Below are 17,277 nucleotides of genomic sequence, written 5' to 3'. Positions count from 1 at the left end.
GAAAAAAGAATTATATGGCATCTGTGTATCCTACTCGATTAAAAATACAAGATATTGGGTCTTTTTAGAAAAACTGCGGCAGCCGTGCATCGTCCTCGACAACAGGTTTAACCATTTTTATTCTCCGGAGACCTTCACCAGCTGCAAACGAAAAAAGACGTTCTATATCACTTTTGGAGGTCCGAGTGAAATATCAAATATGGGGCTTTTGGAGATGCTCTGTGACAGAGTTAACTCAGTTTTATTCTAGTTTTAGTTTGATAATTGATATTGCATTGCTGATACGCTGAAATAATTGTTGTCAAAATAAAAGATGTAGCTTTGTCCACGGCCTGTGATTTAAATGTTAAAATGAGTATTTATCAATGTTCAAAATGTTATTTAATGTAGAAAATCGCTTTTCAATTTTGATAGTCGTGACTTTTATCCAATCAAAGTATGTATTCCATTTCATCTGACTTCAAAACTATAACAAATATTTATCCATGTGACACTGCATAACAATAATGAACCTTTATTCAAAGAATTTATCTATAACTACCTATAATTACTACAAAAAAAGAAATGACCACCAATTAAACACTGAGTCTTCTAAACTTCTAATCAGCAGTAAATAATCGTACCATAAACACTGCTAAACTGCTTGCTAAACCTTAGTGTTATTCTCTACTATCTCTTATACGTTATCAAAGGCCATATCCGCTGGATTTGTTAGAAGTCTTACGTGAACCTGAATTAAACTGTATTAAAACTATTTTAGTAAGGCAAGTGCGTGAGCCTACACTCCTTATTCACTTTATGCTCTTCTTTATTACTATATTCTATTCTATAAAGTTTCTAGACCACCATTTTGCACTTTGAATCTCTAAGTTCTTCCCAGTGTGAATCAGTCTCTTCTTCAAGATCTTTTAGTTCATCACTCAGTCTGTCCACTATGATGTCTAGATTCTTTTTTACACGTTTCACCTGAAGATCAATAATTAATGTTGATATCGTATGGTGATATTCTTAGGACGGGCATAACATTAGTAAGTCTAATCTGATCCACTTAATAAACTATAAACTATTAAAAGTCCTCAAAATATCAGTTACTCCAAACGAAAAACAGCAGAAAAATAAAAAAGTTAAATTATAGATCGAATCATTCAGAATTTTTTTGAATGTAAAATTTAAAAATCTGCGTGATCCAATTTGTTTCTTTTACTTAAAATCATTTTGTAGATAAATACAACAATATACATACGTTTCCAGGGGTGAGCTGGGGTTTCATGTAGATAAATATCATATTTCTGAACATCAGTCCCTTTTCTTTTTCAGCATCAATGTGGTTGTGAACACACACGTAGCCAACCATCACCTGGGGATAACTAGAATTAACCAAAAAAAAAATAAAAATACCTCATTTCATTTCAACCGATTTAATTTTATTAGCACTAATGATATCAAAATTGCCTGTCTCAATTGTTTATTTTTTGAAACAAAAATAAGTGATCATAAACCATTTCAAAGTTCTCATCAGTATCTGAGACTAGTTCCCTTTATCCATTTATTTATTTATCCCCTATTTGATGTAGATCAATTACGTGGGTTCCCAAAGAAAGATAACAGAGACTCAAATAAATTACTTGGTTATCAAACAACTTAATAAAACAAAGTTTCCAAAACGAAACAAAGATTTATTAAATATATATTAAGTATATTTTTTAAATAATTAACCTGATGATCATCATCAAAAGTTATCCACCAATCTGGAATGGTTCTTGTAATCTGCAGTTTGGGAACCTCGATGTGCATCTAGGAAAAGTGGTGGTTAGATTGTTACTCAATCTGACAATCTCTCAATCTTAATAAGTTAATATCAAACATTTCAATGCGGGGAAGTCTACTCCTATTTTACAATCATTGCTCTCACCAAATTTTGTTAAAGTTGCTTCCTCAAATGCATTGACTTATAAATAGTTAAGCAGTTTCATGATTCAAAAGAAAAGTAATTTTATTCAACTCAGAATCTACTGGTTGCTGTTAAGATTTCATCATTTTAAACTATCAAAGCGTTCCAAAAAAGCATAAAAGTATGAACAAAGTCGCGGCGTTCACCCCTTGTATAAATTTCGTAAAATGCAGCTTTTAGTTTTAAACCCAGACAGCAAGCAATTATATGTTTTATAAATTGTTCGCATATTATGTAAGCAAGCCTGGGGAAAGGGGGTTCGGAAATGTTTACGCTATTTCTACAGAGTAACTTGATTTTTTAACGATCCCTAAACAGATTTGACGATCCTTTGAAATGTAACAAAACTTACGCTGACTTTGCATGAATCACATCCCTTCTTTTGTTCCACTTTCAATACAGCTGGCATCATACCCTCAACAGGCTGTCCGCCAACTCTAAAAGATATTATGTTCTGTTCCATTAGTTGCTCCCAGTTAAAATGTAACTATTATTAATATACTTAACAGTCAAGAATATGATATTGATTTTATCAAATCGGATGACATGAAGATCCAACATCTACGATAACTGTAACATACTGAAATACATAACCGCTCAACCAGATCTGTAAGTGTATAAATGTGGACTCTGGCGAGGAATATTTTTTGACATGTGACATGATTCTGTGGTTTAATTGAGTAATTGGTCGATAGTGTATCCTGATTGGTTAATATCTGTCACACACTCACAATGCTTGCAAGTGAAACTCTGCATCAGTGTCGTTCATGGAGCGGGGTACAGCGTTCCACACCACACAATCTTCTTCGTTATACATGAGGAAAGGAAGAGGAAGTCTTCTTACTTCGGCCCATCGTCCACTTATCTGAAGAGTTGTGTCTGGTAACATGTTTGTGAATAAGAAGTGTTTGTTACCTAATAAAAGTATTACTTAATAAAAGTTACTTAATGAAAGTTACTTATATTAATAAAAGTGTTACTTAATAAAAGTGATTTCAATTCTTTAATGACAGATGCTACCAATTTTTATATCTTTTAAGTGGTAAATTAAACACTTACGAAATCCCTGACTTGTTCACAAGAAGCCTTCTGAAAGACGTCGTTACTCAAACATTTCCTGACAGGCTCGCTGATCGTTCCACAGAAAAGTGAAGAAAAAAGGAACAGTGTGTAATAAAGAAACATTTTAATTGATGCTACTTCCTGATTGAGATAATACTTTGAGGAAAGTGTAAATCAATATAGCCTTTATTTTCTTAAAATTATCCGGCACATGGACGGTTAATAATTTTTGCAAATCAAAAATAAAATCACATTCATATTCATGCATTTAATCAATAAGCATAGAAAAAGTTTGTTAGGATGCAAAGAGTAACATTACGACCTCTGACTGTATACAAGTATAAAAGGTAGCACAAGCCTCGCTTAAGAATTCTAAATAAGCTTCCAAAAGGTAGGAAACAACTCATAGACACATTCTGGACTTATGATAACTGCACCTTTGCGGTTACCAAAATAAATATGTTTTAACAGCCCCCTCCAGTTCCAAGTACAACAAACATCGAATAGACAAGTTCCAGGCAGCTCAGAACTTTAAAGTGTCCTTAGGTTAATTACAAAGGTAGCTACTAGACAAAAGACAATAAAGCCCGCGAGTCATCCCTATCTTTGTACTACGGACAATGGAGCAAGACAATGCAGAGTTTTTCTGAAAGAGATGGCTGGTGGTGATTTGAAGGTGAGGGGTGAGGTGATGTAGATGGGTGTTCCTTGGGGTAGGCTACTGGAATGATTGAAGCCAAGGGAAACCTAAGCAAGTAAAAGTAGAAATAAGTATACTTGGGTTAATACGAGGTGTGCTAAACGGTGCACCAAACTGAATCTTTGTGTTTCAAACAAAGCAGTGAGACAATAGAAAATTCCACTCCTCTTTGAGTCACGTGACAATGGTTTTGAATCACGTGACAATAGTTTTGATGTAGCAGTGAACGGTAACTGGGAAGATAACGTCTACAATAACGTCTACACTCTATACATCACGCAAGGCCAGGCTTGCTGATGTTTTATTCTTTTATTGTAGCCAGTTTATATCCACTGTTTCATTGTATCCACTTATCCCCGCCCTAGTCGGAATGTGACGATGGTTGTGACATCTTTAGTGACATGTGGGTCTATTTGTTGTGTAACTATGGCAAGTGACCATGGTGACATAATAGGTGGAAAACTGGGAAGGAAACTTTAGATAATGGTACTGGTAGGTGGGCTATTGTTGCGAAATATTGGAAATATCTGTGAAGTTCAGGATATTTGGATAAGTTTACAATATTTGGATAAATTTGAATAAAACTTTGATCGGTGATTGTAAAAAGCTTTTGAGAAAAGCTTTCAAAAAGGCAATTATAACAGTTGACAATTGATATATTTATATAAAGATACTCATGATAGGTGGAGTTGCGAAATTTAGAATATTTGTAAAATTTATATTATTTGAATATTATCAGAAAAGGGAAAGGTTTCCACGGGACAGTAACAGTCGAAAATTGTCAAAAGCTCCATTGAGGTCGTCCTGACATTATATGCTTGTTAGGTGTCTACTACAGTTGCGAATATTTGGAATATTTGGAATATTTGGATATATTCCATTGAAACTGTGATTGAGACAGGAAAATGTTTTTAAAAGAACAATATAGCAGTTGGTAATTGTTGTCTGTTGGCGAGGGAATGGGTGACTTACAAAATATTATGTGGGTTGATAATGACATGATATTATAAAGCTAGCAGTGAGAAAGGGGTTTAGTTTTACTTTTGTATAATATGGAGAGACCAGAAAGGTCTACTCATGATCCCCCTCATTTCACTTACCATTCACCTCCATATAGTTATCTCCGACAACCACCTTCTTTAGTTGCTATACCCCAGAGGCAGGCAGAGCATCCTTTCGTGGGCTGTCTAGGTTCAGCCTCTCTTTTAAAAAAGAAAATAAATACCAGAGAGAATAGTTTGGGCAGATTTTGTCTGAAATCATGGTACTCAGCAGTATAAATGAACTATTGTCATGCATTTATAGTTCTATCAAAATTTTATAGAAATAGAAACTGCAGTGATTAGATTTATCAAAATGGATGAATGGTAACTATTCGTTACATATATTATTTAAAGAAGAACAGCCACAGAAAAGTTAGCAAAAATAAATAATCTGAATGATCACCCGAGTTAATATAACAATTTTTCAGCCGATTCTATTAGGTCTAAGTCTAAATCAGCCAAGTGAGGTGGTCACGCGGACATTAATAGCTTAATAGGGCCGTTCAGCTTTTTCTGTTTAGGTTACTGTATTTCTGTGCGGTGATCAATCAATCACTATAAATGATGAAATAGTTGATTCTCTGAGTCAAGTCTCAGTGGTTGTGAAGATTATCCGATCGAATCTTCTGTTTACAGCATTAGAAGAGTATTTCTAAACTCAGTAAAGTCGATTGTACCGTCTCCTGATTCGTCTACCTCATCTAACAAGTTAGTCACCTCTTCCTCTGTCATGTACACACCCGCCAGACACATCGCCTGTTGTAGAGGTAGGGTTTTAGTCATTTGCATAATCATTTACATAATCATGTAAATGATTATTTGCATAATCATCTTCATAAACATAAGTTTGGGCAGGTTTCGTAAAGCATGTAACAGATAAGTGTTGAATGATGATGATACACACCCGCCAGCCACATCGCCTGTAGTGTTTTAGGCTTATAATGTTAGTCATCTGTATAATTATCTCACAATTATGTGTATCTTAAATTTGATCCTTCGAACAACTGTTGAGCAATGAAACGCAAACATAATCTTAGCAAAATGAATATATTTCTTTTATCTTCAGCATTTAATCAGTCTCATAATCTGAGAATATCAATGGTTAGTATGAAAATGTCAAAAATTCTCATCAAAAATGTAGTAAAGTCTCAAAAAATTAATTAATTTAGAATCTCGTCAAAATGGAATAGTTTAAAATCGGAACAAAATTAATGGCATATACTATTATAATGTGGAGTCTGCAACGATTCAAAAATAAAATTCGGGACACCATGAAAAATTAGCTTCCAGAAACGGAATTCACATTGTTTAGGCCAAACGGATAAAGTGTCTTCAATTTGTTAATATAAAACTGTTCTGACTTTCTAATATTATCTGGGGATGTAGAACACAAAATATCAAAATGGAAACTTTCATTGAAATCAGATCTCTCCCTCAAATTATGAACTGAAAAAAGATGTGCCCCTAAAACATTCTCGTCATCAAAATCTCTGTGGCTCTCAACATTCCCCTTACTACTCGCCTCTAAAATCTCATAATATTTACTGCGATGACCAATGACCATTCACACGTTGGCTGAGGCTGGTGACTGTTTTTCCCACGTATACGTTATTAACAGTACAAAGTTTGCACGTCGCGCCGTACACAATGTTGCGTGTCTTACAGTTACCACCTTGAGTTCTGACTGAGTGTCCATTATTGGAGACCATGGAATTGCCACTAACAAGGTGACAAGTTTGGCAGGGTCTGCCTTTCTTCTTCTCACCAGGTTTGGTGCATGGGTCAGTTGTTCTTGACTCTGAACCTAAGGCAAGCTTCTTTCTCTTGAATAAAGTGTCCTTTAAGTTAGGGGCTCGCCTGGTGACCACTGGGAGTTTAGGGATCCTCTCAGGGTTCTCACTGCTCCATGTACGGCTATTTGAGATGATGCTACTGGCCTCTTTAGCCTTTTCCTTGGTGTACATGAATATTTGCATAATCATCCTCTTAAACTTAATATTCATAACTTTGAAAGTCCGGTCAGACATACTGCTTGCAGAGATATACTGAAATACTGATATCTTGATATAGACTCGATGTCTTTGTACGGCAGTGTTAAACAATAAACAAGGAACTGAAACCGAGGGGTTCCGTTCAGGCCCTTCACGCTTTGTTTCTGTCAAGTTCTAATGTACCGTCACAATAGTTACTTTAATATTGTCCTAAGGCTGAGTCACAACAGATCTGCATATCATTTCTTTGCAGGTCGTAAGTTTATGCAGATTTCGTAAAGCATAATACAGATAAGTGAGCTGACTTCCTGGTTCATTAGTTAAAAGTTGGTTCTGGTTTTTTACAGGCTTGGGAGTTGTTGAGCTAAACGATAATATCTGCATAAACGTATAACTTTGGAGATCATGCGTTTCTGGAGATTTCGAGAGGCCGTTAGAGATATAAAGTTAAGTCAGGAGGTCATTGACATCCTGATTTAATTCCATTTATTGCTATGATTTAACGTTATTAGTAATATATCATGATCGACACAGACCCACTCAAGAGAGCGAAAAAACGGAAAATTTTCCTTTTCTTATTGTAATTTACCGTCAGCCATACGTAAACTTCACATTAATATAAAACGAATAGGTTCAACAAAGATATTAATCTGTATCGAAATAACATGGGAGTCAATACCTTTCCATTAATATAAAAACATAGCAATATCATTGATAGTATGCAAGAATTAACAAATGTAAGTAACTGACATCAAGCTTGTTGATAATGTGTAAGTAACTCATCAAAATCTACGTTATTGATAACATTTAAATATCTTAAACTCAATTTATTAATAATATTTAATTAATTAAAGTACCACTAACATTAGCAAGGTCTTTAGCGGTAATGAGTTCATCTCCTTCTTCGTCACCCTCCTCGTTCTCAACAACGCAGCTGCATAGCTGGGTAAAGGATTCGCTCAGTTCTGTGGACGAGTACCTGTGTAAATAAATGGGTTAGGTCGGCTTAGCTTTACACTTTAAAACATCACTCAAACTCTTTGCCTTAGCTCCCAGTTTAGTTTAAAATAAATCGACTTTAAACCGCAAGCACACCCTTTTTTTGGACGGCATATACAACTTACAAGTGCTTCAAAAGCAGTTTCAATTAAACATCTAGAAGATTGTATAAAGATGATGTTATATTTCATTCACTAACACTTCACGCAGGTAGTTTTCGATGGTACCCAACATTTCGGCGCAGTCGATAGTTCCACTCCCATCTAAATCCAACTCGTTATACATTATCTGAAAACTTAATAGATAACTACAGATTTTGGGTGCTGCAAAATAAAGATATCTCTGAAATTTAGGTTGAGAAAACGGCTGTAATTCAACTCTAAAGTATTGTTTAAAGCTGTGTTCATTGATACCTTTAAATCGTCTGTTGTGGCAACTATCTTCAACTGATCTATCAGCAATTTCATCTCGTCTACATCCAGCTCCCCATTTCCATCAGAGTCAAACTTTACGAATAATCCTTTTAAATCTCGGAGCTGAAATATACAGGCGCTTTTATTTTGGAGCTGAGCGCGAGGAGCTGAATCATGCAGGTAGTTTATGCTCAGAGTTAAAGTGAAAGAGACTTGAAGTGAAAGTGATACCACGTGACTATGAGATCTGGTTGATCTCTGATCATGTGGTATCGGGGTAATGAGATTATGTATCTCTAGTCATAGATTCCTATAGCTTAGAATTCTGTTTGAATCCTAGACTACTGGATGGAATCATGATATAACGACGATTAAAGAGTAATGAGTAAGATTGTATAATACTCTCTGGACGCGAAATCCCGTGGATTCGTGGTTACAACAATATGCAGACAAATTTAACTGGTTATTGGTACTTCATGATAATATGGTAGTGGTAGTTCAGCTACAAGCTGCAAGCAAGCGGTAGATTCGCAGCGTTCTGCAGAAAATCATTAATTAAGGTAAATTGATATTTTTGGGACAAAATTATCATTAATCAAGGTAAAGCTAGTTGTTGGAAAAACAAATTACTGTATAGCTGTGCAAAGTTTTTTTTATACCCAACGCTTTGACTAAAAGCTGGTATAAGTTAAAAAACCTGGTCGATCTTTGATCCTGCAGAACATCACTATTCTCAATTACTAAATTGCTTTTAAGAATTTCCCATCAAACATTTTTGTCATTTAAAGAGTTTTTGGGCAATTATAACCATTTATACAGGTGCCTTTATGCTTTACATAATTACATAATTAACGTCTCGAATTGTTCCCTGCTTAATTGGAGTCAAAGTAAATCCCTAACTGTATGACTGTTCTAAAGCCATTTGCGGGGACGCTACGACAATAGTCCATTTTGTTGTTCAAGAGATTTTGAAATTACCGAATAGCTATTATAACGGGGTTGTCGCATTCTAAGTGGTTAGGGGTTAACTTCAAACATTAAAAAACTTAATCAACCATGGCTGGCATTTCCATTTGAATTGGTTAGAACTTCAAATAATATAGTTTCAAATATATACAGCATATACTCGATCTAGCATTGCGAGCATCTAATTTAAGTGCAGCCTCATTTCTAGAATCTGGGAGCTATTTATAGCCCAGGAGTCAAGTACCACTACCAGTACCACATGGTGAACAAGGGATTCCAACAGGTAACTGTATATCGAGACAGATTTCAGATATATCAATGCATTGGTTATTGTTCAAGAAGCTTAAGTTAAGGGAATGGAGTATATGGGGTCTGGTTAGATTATGGAAGCGGTTTATTGATGGTATCCTGGATAGATGGAGAGGTACAGAACGGCAGTTTAACAACTTCGTCAAGGAGCTGAACAGACTAGCTGCACCGTTCGGAATACAGTTTGCTGACGCTCAGATTGATACAACTGTGAACTATCTTGATGTCCAACTGTACCTAGATGAAGAAGGCCAAATCCAGTACTCACTCTATAGGAAGAAGACTGACGCTAGACAGTATTTGAACACTACTAGCTTCCACCCTCCCCAAGTATTTGATTCGGTTGCATTCAGCCAAATGCTTAGAGTCATCAAAAGGAACTCTCAGGAAGACACCAGCCTCAAAGACTTGGAAGATCTGAAGACCGACCTTTCTAGATGTGGGCACAACGCAGACAAATTGGACGAATTGGAGCTGCATTAGCAGTAGAAAGAGCCTTGAGAAATGCTACTAGTGCAGCACACAGAATAGCCCCTGAGAAGGAGAAGAGTACAAGTTCCTTGGTGTTCACGACAAAGTTCTTCAAAGAAGTGAAAAGTCTTAAATCCTTAGTACATGACATGAAAGAGGATATAGAGAGATTGATAGGTGATGTTCGAATTATCTTTGCCCTGAAGAAACATGAGGCAATTAATGACTATGTCATAAAGAATAGATCTCTTAGCCGAGGGTTTGCCCAACACCAATTTCGTGCAGCATCCTCTCAATCATGTGGTGGTAACAAATGTGGAACTTGTCCCCTATTATTCGAGAGTGGAAAGAAAGTAGGTAATGGTCAATGGAAAAGAAATTATCCTGGACATGAGGTTGAGCTGTAGAGACAAAAATGTAATATATGTTGCCCAGTGTAGTATTTGTACAGGAAGTAATTTAGGAGAGAGCACATATTTTAGTCAGACAACCACTGAAGTGAGACAACGTTTTAATGGGCACAGGAGCAAATTTAAATTTGATGCTGATAAGTCTTATACTAAATCAGCTTTATCGCAGCATTGTTTTAATGAAAACCTGGAATCCAGTATCCATGAGTCTTATGACTTTATGAATTTTAAAGTTGCGTTTGTCAAGAAATGTCCAGCAATAGAACTTGATAGAGAAGAGCATCGATTAATTTCTATATTCAGAACTAATATTTTGGGGGATTAATAGAATTAAAGTTATAAGATGATAAGTTTAGTTATTTGTGTTGTGTAATTTATTAGTCTTCCGTTATTCTTGTCAGTATTTATGTTTTTATTAATGATCGGTGTCCCGTTAAATTTTATGACAATAAAAGATTTTTTTCATGCATACGAAATTTTTGGGATTCTTGTTTTTAAGACTGTTTTGTTTTTACCTAAATATGAGCCTAACTTATTTATTCAGGAGGTTCTCTAAAGATGATTTTTATTTCGAAGATTTCAAGAGCCTAAACTGTGTATGATTCGCCTCTCAAAACAAATCTAAAGTTTTATGGTTATGACATGGTTATGACATGGTTATGACATGGTTATGACATGGTTATGACATGGTTATGACATGGTTATGACATGGTTATGACATGGTTATGACATGGTTATGACATGGTTATGACATGGTTATGACATGGTTATGACATGGTTATGACATGGTTATGACATGGTTATGACATGGTTATGACATGGTTATGACATGGTTATGACATGGTTATGACATGGTTATGACATGGTTATGACATGGTTATGCCGTCGGGATTCTAGTCTATGACCAGCTACAGAATAATTTACCAAATTGCTAGATAATTAATTAATTAACTAATTAACTAACCTCCTCGTCAGTGAGCGGACTAACTTCTAGCTCATTATCATCTACCATATTGCATTACACTACTCCTGCTATAAGTATCATTATTACTTTGTTAGTTTCATAGAAATTAGAAATTAGAAAGATCTTTATATTTTACAATTGAACACACGTGTCAGATCAAAATTGAAGTTTTAGTTAGTTTCATATTAAAAGGGGCGAGGGTGAGGGGTGAGGGGCGAGGGGTGATGGGTGAGGGGTGAGGGGTGAGGGGTGAGGGGTGAGGGGTGAGGGGTGAGGGGTGAGGGGTGAGGGGTGAGGGGTGAGGGGTGAGGGGTGAGGGGTGAGGGGTGAGGGGCGAGGGGTGAGGGGTGAGGGGTGAGGGGTGAGGGGTGAGGGGTGAGGGGTGAGGGGTGAGGGGTGAGGGGTGAGGGGTGAGGGGTGAGGGGTGAGGGGTGAGGGGTGAGGGGTGAGGGGTGAGGGGTGAGGGGTGAGGGGTGAGGGGTGAGGGGTGAGGGGTGAGGGGTGAGGGGTGAGGGGTGAGGGGTGAGGGGTGAGGGGTGAGGGGTGAGGGGTGAGGGGTGAGGGGTGAGGGGTGAGGGGTGAGGGGTGAGGGGTGAGGGGTGAGGGGTGAGGGGTGAGGGGTGAGGGGTGAGGGGTGAGGGGTGAGGGGTGAGGGGTGAGGGGTGAGGGGTGAGGGGTGAGGGGTGAGGGGTGAGGGGTGAGGGGTGAGGGGTGAGGGGTGAGGGGTGAGGGGTGAGGGGTGAGGGGTGAGGGGTGAGGGGTGAGGGGTGAGGGGTGAGGGGTGAGGGGTGAGGGGTGAGGGGTGAGGGGTGAGGGGTGAGGGGTGAGGGGTGAGGGGTGAGGGGTGAGGGGTGAGGGGTGAGGGGTGAGGGGTGAGGGGTGAGGGGTGAGGGGTGAGGGGTGAGGGGTGAGGGGTGAGGGGTGAGGGGTGAGGGGTGAGGGGTGAGGGGTGAGGGGTGAGGGGTGAGGGGTGAGGGGTGAGGGGTGAGGGGTGAGGGGTGAGGGGTGAGGGGTGAGGGGTGAGGGGTGAGGGGTGAGGGGTGAGGGGTGAGGGGTGACCGCAAATTCACAAACAGACAGTTAACTATATCCTCTCTTCCTCTGTAATAGTAAACCAATAAATACTATACAAGATACTATCCAAACAACAAAAGAAAACGCTAATAATTAAAATAGAAGGAAATAGATCACGACAGAACCAAGAGGATGATTTTATATAAAGACAAGACAAGACCATTAAGAGACCAATTCTGCGGCTTTTCCTTGTGTATTCAGAGTAGTCTTGCGGTAACGCACTAGATCTGAGTCTGCAACCAGTAATCGGAGATTTTGGATAGGATCAGATAATTGCTCATCGCTCAATGCTCTTATCATGAACTTTACAAGAACAATTGCAATTTCCTTGATATTAACTGGAATAAGCCACTTAAACGATGCAAGATTCCTGGAAATTCCTCGTTTATTTTTAGTACGTATCTTGCCATGTGTTTCATGATATTGAAGTATTTATGGTATTTGCGTTTTTGGTAAGCAAAACCCTGATGATCGGAACAAGTTTGGTATGGCTATAAAAAGAGCATTATTACAATTCTAAAGAAATGGAAAATTATATTTGAGACGTGTATTGGCCAATGCTGGAAGCTGATTGGATAACCCTTATCACATGCTAGGACTGTTGCAGTTTTGAACCTACCAACGCTGCTACGGTATCAGTCGAAATGAGTTAACAGAACCGGAATCGCGCAATTTGCCCAATATTTTTTGCATTTTTATCTGCAATTTTGCAATCAAAATCTAAAAATGTATCCCTCTGGCCTCTGGGATGGGTTGAAACATTTAAATCACAAAGTAGAGAACTTGGAAATCTAAATAAAACGTTGTTCCGGTATAAAAGTCGACAAGGATTTTATTGGAGATATTCGATAGGGAGCTTTATGACATTCGAAAGAATTACAGTTTAAACATAACTGATATGAACGAGTAGATAAAGAATCCCAGGAATCTATTTGCCTTCTAATAGCGTCTATTTATATTAGGGTCAATCGGAGAATATATCTAAACCTTACTCTTGTAGTTGTATCAATTGGCACAAATCCAGGAAAACAAGCAAGCAAGTAAATAATTTGTTTTTAAATATTAAGAATATTAAACCAAGAACTCAAAAAGGAGGAAAGTAAAAGATCCTTACTAACATCACATTCGTATCTACCAGATATTTCACCCTTTGACAGTTGATCAACCCCTGCCATTCTGCCATTCAAAGATAAACCGTTGGCAACGGTTAGGGTTTGGGTTAGTGTTAGAGCAATAGTTAAAGTCGAGGATGGAGCTGATATGGTGGGTAATTACGTGAGATTTGAGGCTCAGTTTAGCTGTTTAGGTGAAGGAAACGTTATACGCTGTCGCGCATTTCTCCCTATTTAAATAAACTGCAATATAAATGATTATAGCTAGGGGATTAATAGAGTTAAGGAGATAAATAGTGAAGTTACAGTCTTTATAATAATATTATACTTATAGCTGTGGAAGGGAAAGAAATACGAATAATTACCACTTGAAAGGTATGCCACGCATATCCTACTTTGCCTTAATGACAAGCCCGCTTTCTACATTGTAGAACGTTGACATGGGCTCTTTCAACAATTTCAACAAATTCAACAATTTCAACAATTTCGATAATTTCGACAATTTTAGCTGTTAGTGTAGTAGAGGGGAAGGAAACGTAGAGGGGAAGGAAACGTTATTAGATATGAATTTATCTAGTTTCTTTCCAGGAGATACACTACTACTATTACTCGTACACTACTTCGTACTTTATTTGATTTGAAACGTTCACCAAATAATACAGAATTATACAACATATGACAGGGGAACTTGAATCAAATGGCGACAAAGAATGTTTAGGAATTTAAGCTGGGTAAATGCTCGGGCTGGCTAGGCTAGGTACTGCTACGTAAGTAATAATCAGTTGTCACAGTTCACAATTGGGAGGAGTAAATGCTGATACCTAGCTACTACCGGGAACGTTATAACGAATTTGAGCATGATATTTTGCTACTGAGGTTATACTGGGGGATGGGTGTGCCGAACAGTAAATACATCAGCTTCAATTCCAACATGATTCCAACAATTTCAACTGGAGTTCAATTTCAACCGAGAGTTTAAGGGTAGGAAAGGTCGACAACATAATAGTTTGTTCAATTATTATTAATCAATATCTGACACTATAAGTTTTAAGTTTTCGAAATTTATGAAAAAGAAATATAGGGGATATAATTGTTAAACTTTTGGATTTAGGCTATTAAAAGGAACAAGTGACAAGCACTCTGTTATCTTAATAACTTATTTGTAAAATGGGCGTCGTTGAGGCAACAGGCAACGTTACGCCATTGACTAAATCAGACTATCGTATAGCAATCAAGTTCTACGAGAATGGAGTACAGAATCCAGTACCAGTAACTAGTAATACTAATTGTAATTGGTAATCAGCCGACGTAATTTATTATTTAGTTAACGGCGAATTTCAGTGGTCTGTGCAACGTAATAGCATCCATGGTAACAAGATAGCTTCCACAATTGAGCGGTATATCATGAGTATGACATCAATTTCGGCTGATTTGAATATTTTTTCAAATCTCCATAATTAACTAATTAGTATGTATTCCAGCTGAATATAACAGACCCACTATAAACGAGACCAGCAAGTACTTAAACCACGATCACAATTGCACTGATACCTCAATATTAGATACTGAAATATTGAATAACAAGACTTTACCAGCTTAGAACACAAAAGGTACAGCTACGAAGTGGATCTGATTTTAATCAACAGTTTTTTCAAATCCTCTGTTTAATACTTGTGTAAACTTGCTAGTAAAGATTTAACAGCTAGTTACTAATCCGCAACCACCGCACTCGCATCTCAATGGCTCAATATTTAGAACTGGGGGATGTCAGCCTTTTTAGCTCCGAGATAAATTCTCGATAGTTTTGTAGCAACTCCTCGTAGCTACCAAGTACCAAGTATAGATTACAAAGGTGTATCAACTATCAGTTTAATAGAACACGTCGTATGACGTATAATATAAACTACAATCAACGAGACATTCCAAGTCCACAAACATTGCAGTTCATGTTTACTACTGAGTAAACAAATCTGTTTTACAATTTAGACAAATCATATACGAGTGCAGCTGTGATTAGATAGTATTTCATTATGTGTACTATAAGTATAATTATACCGGTCTTAGTACCAGTCACTCAGTCAGTTGATAAGGATGCTAATGGCAGGGCAGTATGAAGTGGAATTGAAATTGGAAATATAGGCATAGCCGCTCAATTCGAAGAGATATCTAAACAAAATTATCATGATCCTTCGTCGACGGTAAATAATTGGGAAATACCTGGCAGTACCGCTGCGATCGCTTCAACTTTAAGAAAATTCTGGGGAGAATCTAGAAATAGCTATATCCTGTAAACAATTTTCATGTTATGACACACATAACGCCGACACGTACAGGGATTATACTTCAATAACTCAATAATTATCCCGCAGCGCGCGGGATCGTTACAATCCAGAGTGCGTGGCACGACCAGGGGTTATTATTTGAATATAACTTTAAGTTTAAGCGTGATGCGTTTTGTGTACTTATAAAATCTTGTGGGATGCTGCTAGGATTATCATTAATTAATTTTTTTTAACCGGGTAAGTGTAACCGTGAAAACAAGTTTTGCAGTGTGGAACTGGTCCGAGAGATTCAATAATAAGAAGCTTGCTGGAACTTTGCCAATAATAAGAAGCTTGCTGGAACTTTGCCAGCGAATGGAACTCTGGTACGTGCCAAGCAGATTTATAGTTCCTGAGTCAAATTACATGATACTGTGAAACGCGTCATCAGAACACTTAACATATTAGTATAATTAGACCAGCGCCCGGCCGATAGTTTATCGTGGGAAAATTAAGACTAGACTGAGTCAGAGACGAAAAATCACTCAACAAACCGAACGGGGTCAAGTGAATGAGCAGGAATTATTGAGCATGGATCATTTATCAAGCGGAAACAAACAGGATTAAAATAACGCCGCCCCTTATTTTCTATACCGTCTCTTATGAAGTAATGAAGTAAATTTTAGGTATTACATTACTAATCCTACTGAGAGATATATAAATTATAATACTATACACTTATACAGTGCAAATGCTAATTTCACATAAACTGTACCAACAAAAGCAGTGCATGGCAGTAGCTCAGTAGACCATGAAATATATATAAAACAGTGTTCGTGCAGTATCTTCTAGATTATATATATAGATGTATAATATATAAATATAATCTAGTAGATACCGCGCGGACACTGTCCGCCGAACAGTGCATGAGTACAATTAATTCTCCATTATCAAATAGCTGCAGCTTTTGTAATAAATGATATTTCCAGTGCAGCTTTTCCTGCCTAGAGAGCAGAAAGTGCTCTCCGCTATAATTCGTTAATGACTGCGCTTGGAGCCGGATAATCTTTTTATGGCCCCATAATTCCATGTAAAGCTTATAATTATACAAGAAAACAAGTTCACGTGTTGTCACTTCCCTATGAGAGCTATTTTTGCGAGGAATGAACAAGTTTAATAAAAGCTGTTGTTTTAAACATCACAATGTCAATAACATCATTTTACTTTGAGTGATGAAACAGGTCCAGTGAATTTGTATCTATGTTACTATATATTATGTAACAAGACAAATTCACACCGTTCAAAATTATGTCCGCTGATCACGCAATGTCCGGTAAAATAACATATGATAAGGTATAACACACAACGAAACATCGGAATCTTTCAAGCAGAACCAGGAGAAGTTAAATCTTAATGATCTCAACTCAAAACTGGATAAAGTTGTCAGAGAACGGGTGTGTGAGAAGTATAAGCGAGGAAAATGTCCGCATGGTTTAAGGGGGAAGAAAGAACATGAAGGACGTGTCTGTGAGTTCGAACACCCTAGATACT

The 17,277-nt window shown here is 37.4% G+C and overlaps 2 protein-coding genes across 2 annotated transcripts; both read right to left on the bottom strand.

Annotated features, from left to right (window-relative positions):
- Positions 1 to 281: 281 nt before the first annotated feature.
- LOC134825160 (uncharacterized) lies at positions 282 to 3,150 on the bottom strand. The gene is made up of 6 exons (XM_063837308.1): positions 3,011 to 3,150; positions 2,683 to 2,816; positions 2,304 to 2,388; positions 1,717 to 1,794; positions 1,244 to 1,357; positions 282 to 966 (listed from the first exon to the last, which is right to left on the bottom strand). The coding sequence occupies exons 1-6, from the start codon at positions 3,134 to 3,136 to the stop codon at positions 838 to 840; spliced, it is 666 nt and encodes a 221-aa protein (XP_063693378.1). The 5' UTR covers positions 3,137 to 3,150; the 3' UTR covers positions 282 to 837.
- Positions 3,151 to 5,125: 1,975 nt separating this feature from the next.
- On the bottom strand, positions 5,126 to 11,357 carry LOC134825435 (uncharacterized). Its single transcript, XM_063837611.1, has 5 exons — positions 11,280 to 11,357; positions 8,160 to 8,282; positions 7,946 to 8,034; positions 7,612 to 7,726; positions 5,126 to 5,512 (listed from the first exon to the last, which is right to left on the bottom strand). Exons 1-5 carry the CDS (start codon positions 11,325 to 11,327, stop codon positions 5,387 to 5,389), a joined length of 501 nt encoding a protein of 166 aa, XP_063693681.1. The 5' UTR covers positions 11,328 to 11,357; the 3' UTR covers positions 5,126 to 5,386.
- Between the last annotated feature and the right edge of the window lie 5,920 nt (positions 11,358 to 17,277).

The sequence above is a fragment of the Bolinopsis microptera genome, chromosome 13 (genome assembly GCF_026151205.1).
Source record: "Bolinopsis microptera isolate Bmic1 chromosome 13, MBARI_Bmic_1.0, whole genome shotgun sequence".
Lineage (NCBI taxonomy): Eukaryota > Metazoa > Ctenophora > Tentaculata > Lobata > Bolinopsidae > Bolinopsis > Bolinopsis microptera.
Note: the sequence above shows the minus strand (reverse complement) of the source record. Positions and strands in the feature narration are given on the sequence as shown.

What these genes read in the sequence shown, in the direction of transcription:
- LOC134825160 (XM_063837308.1), bottom strand. Translation starts at nt 3,136, where the DNA reads ATGTTTCTTTATTACACACTGTTCCTTTTTTCTTCACTTTTCTGTGGA. An exon ending in GAGTTTCACTTGCAAGCATT is followed by an intron (nt 2,389 to 2,682) that starts GTGAGTGTGTGA and finishes AATATCTTTTAG; the next exon opens with AGTTGGCGGACAGCCTGTTG. An exon ending in CCCAGCTCACCCCTGGAAAC is followed by an intron (nt 967 to 1,243) that starts GTATGTATATTG and finishes ATTGATCTTCAG; the next exon opens with GTGAAACGTGTAAAAAAGAA.
- LOC134825435 (XM_063837611.1), bottom strand. Translation starts at nt 11,327, where the DNA reads ATGGTAGATGATAATGAGCTAGAAGTTAGTCCGCTCACTGACGAGGAG. An exon ending in GTCCGCTCACTGACGAGGAG is followed by an intron (nt 8,283 to 11,279) that starts GTTAGTTAATTA and finishes TGTATATTTCAG; the next exon opens with CTCCGAGATTTAAAAGGATT. An exon ending in GAAAACTACCTGCGTGAAGT is followed by an intron (nt 7,727 to 7,945) that starts GTTAGTGAATGA and finishes TTATTTACACAG; the next exon opens with GTACTCGTCCACAGAACTGA.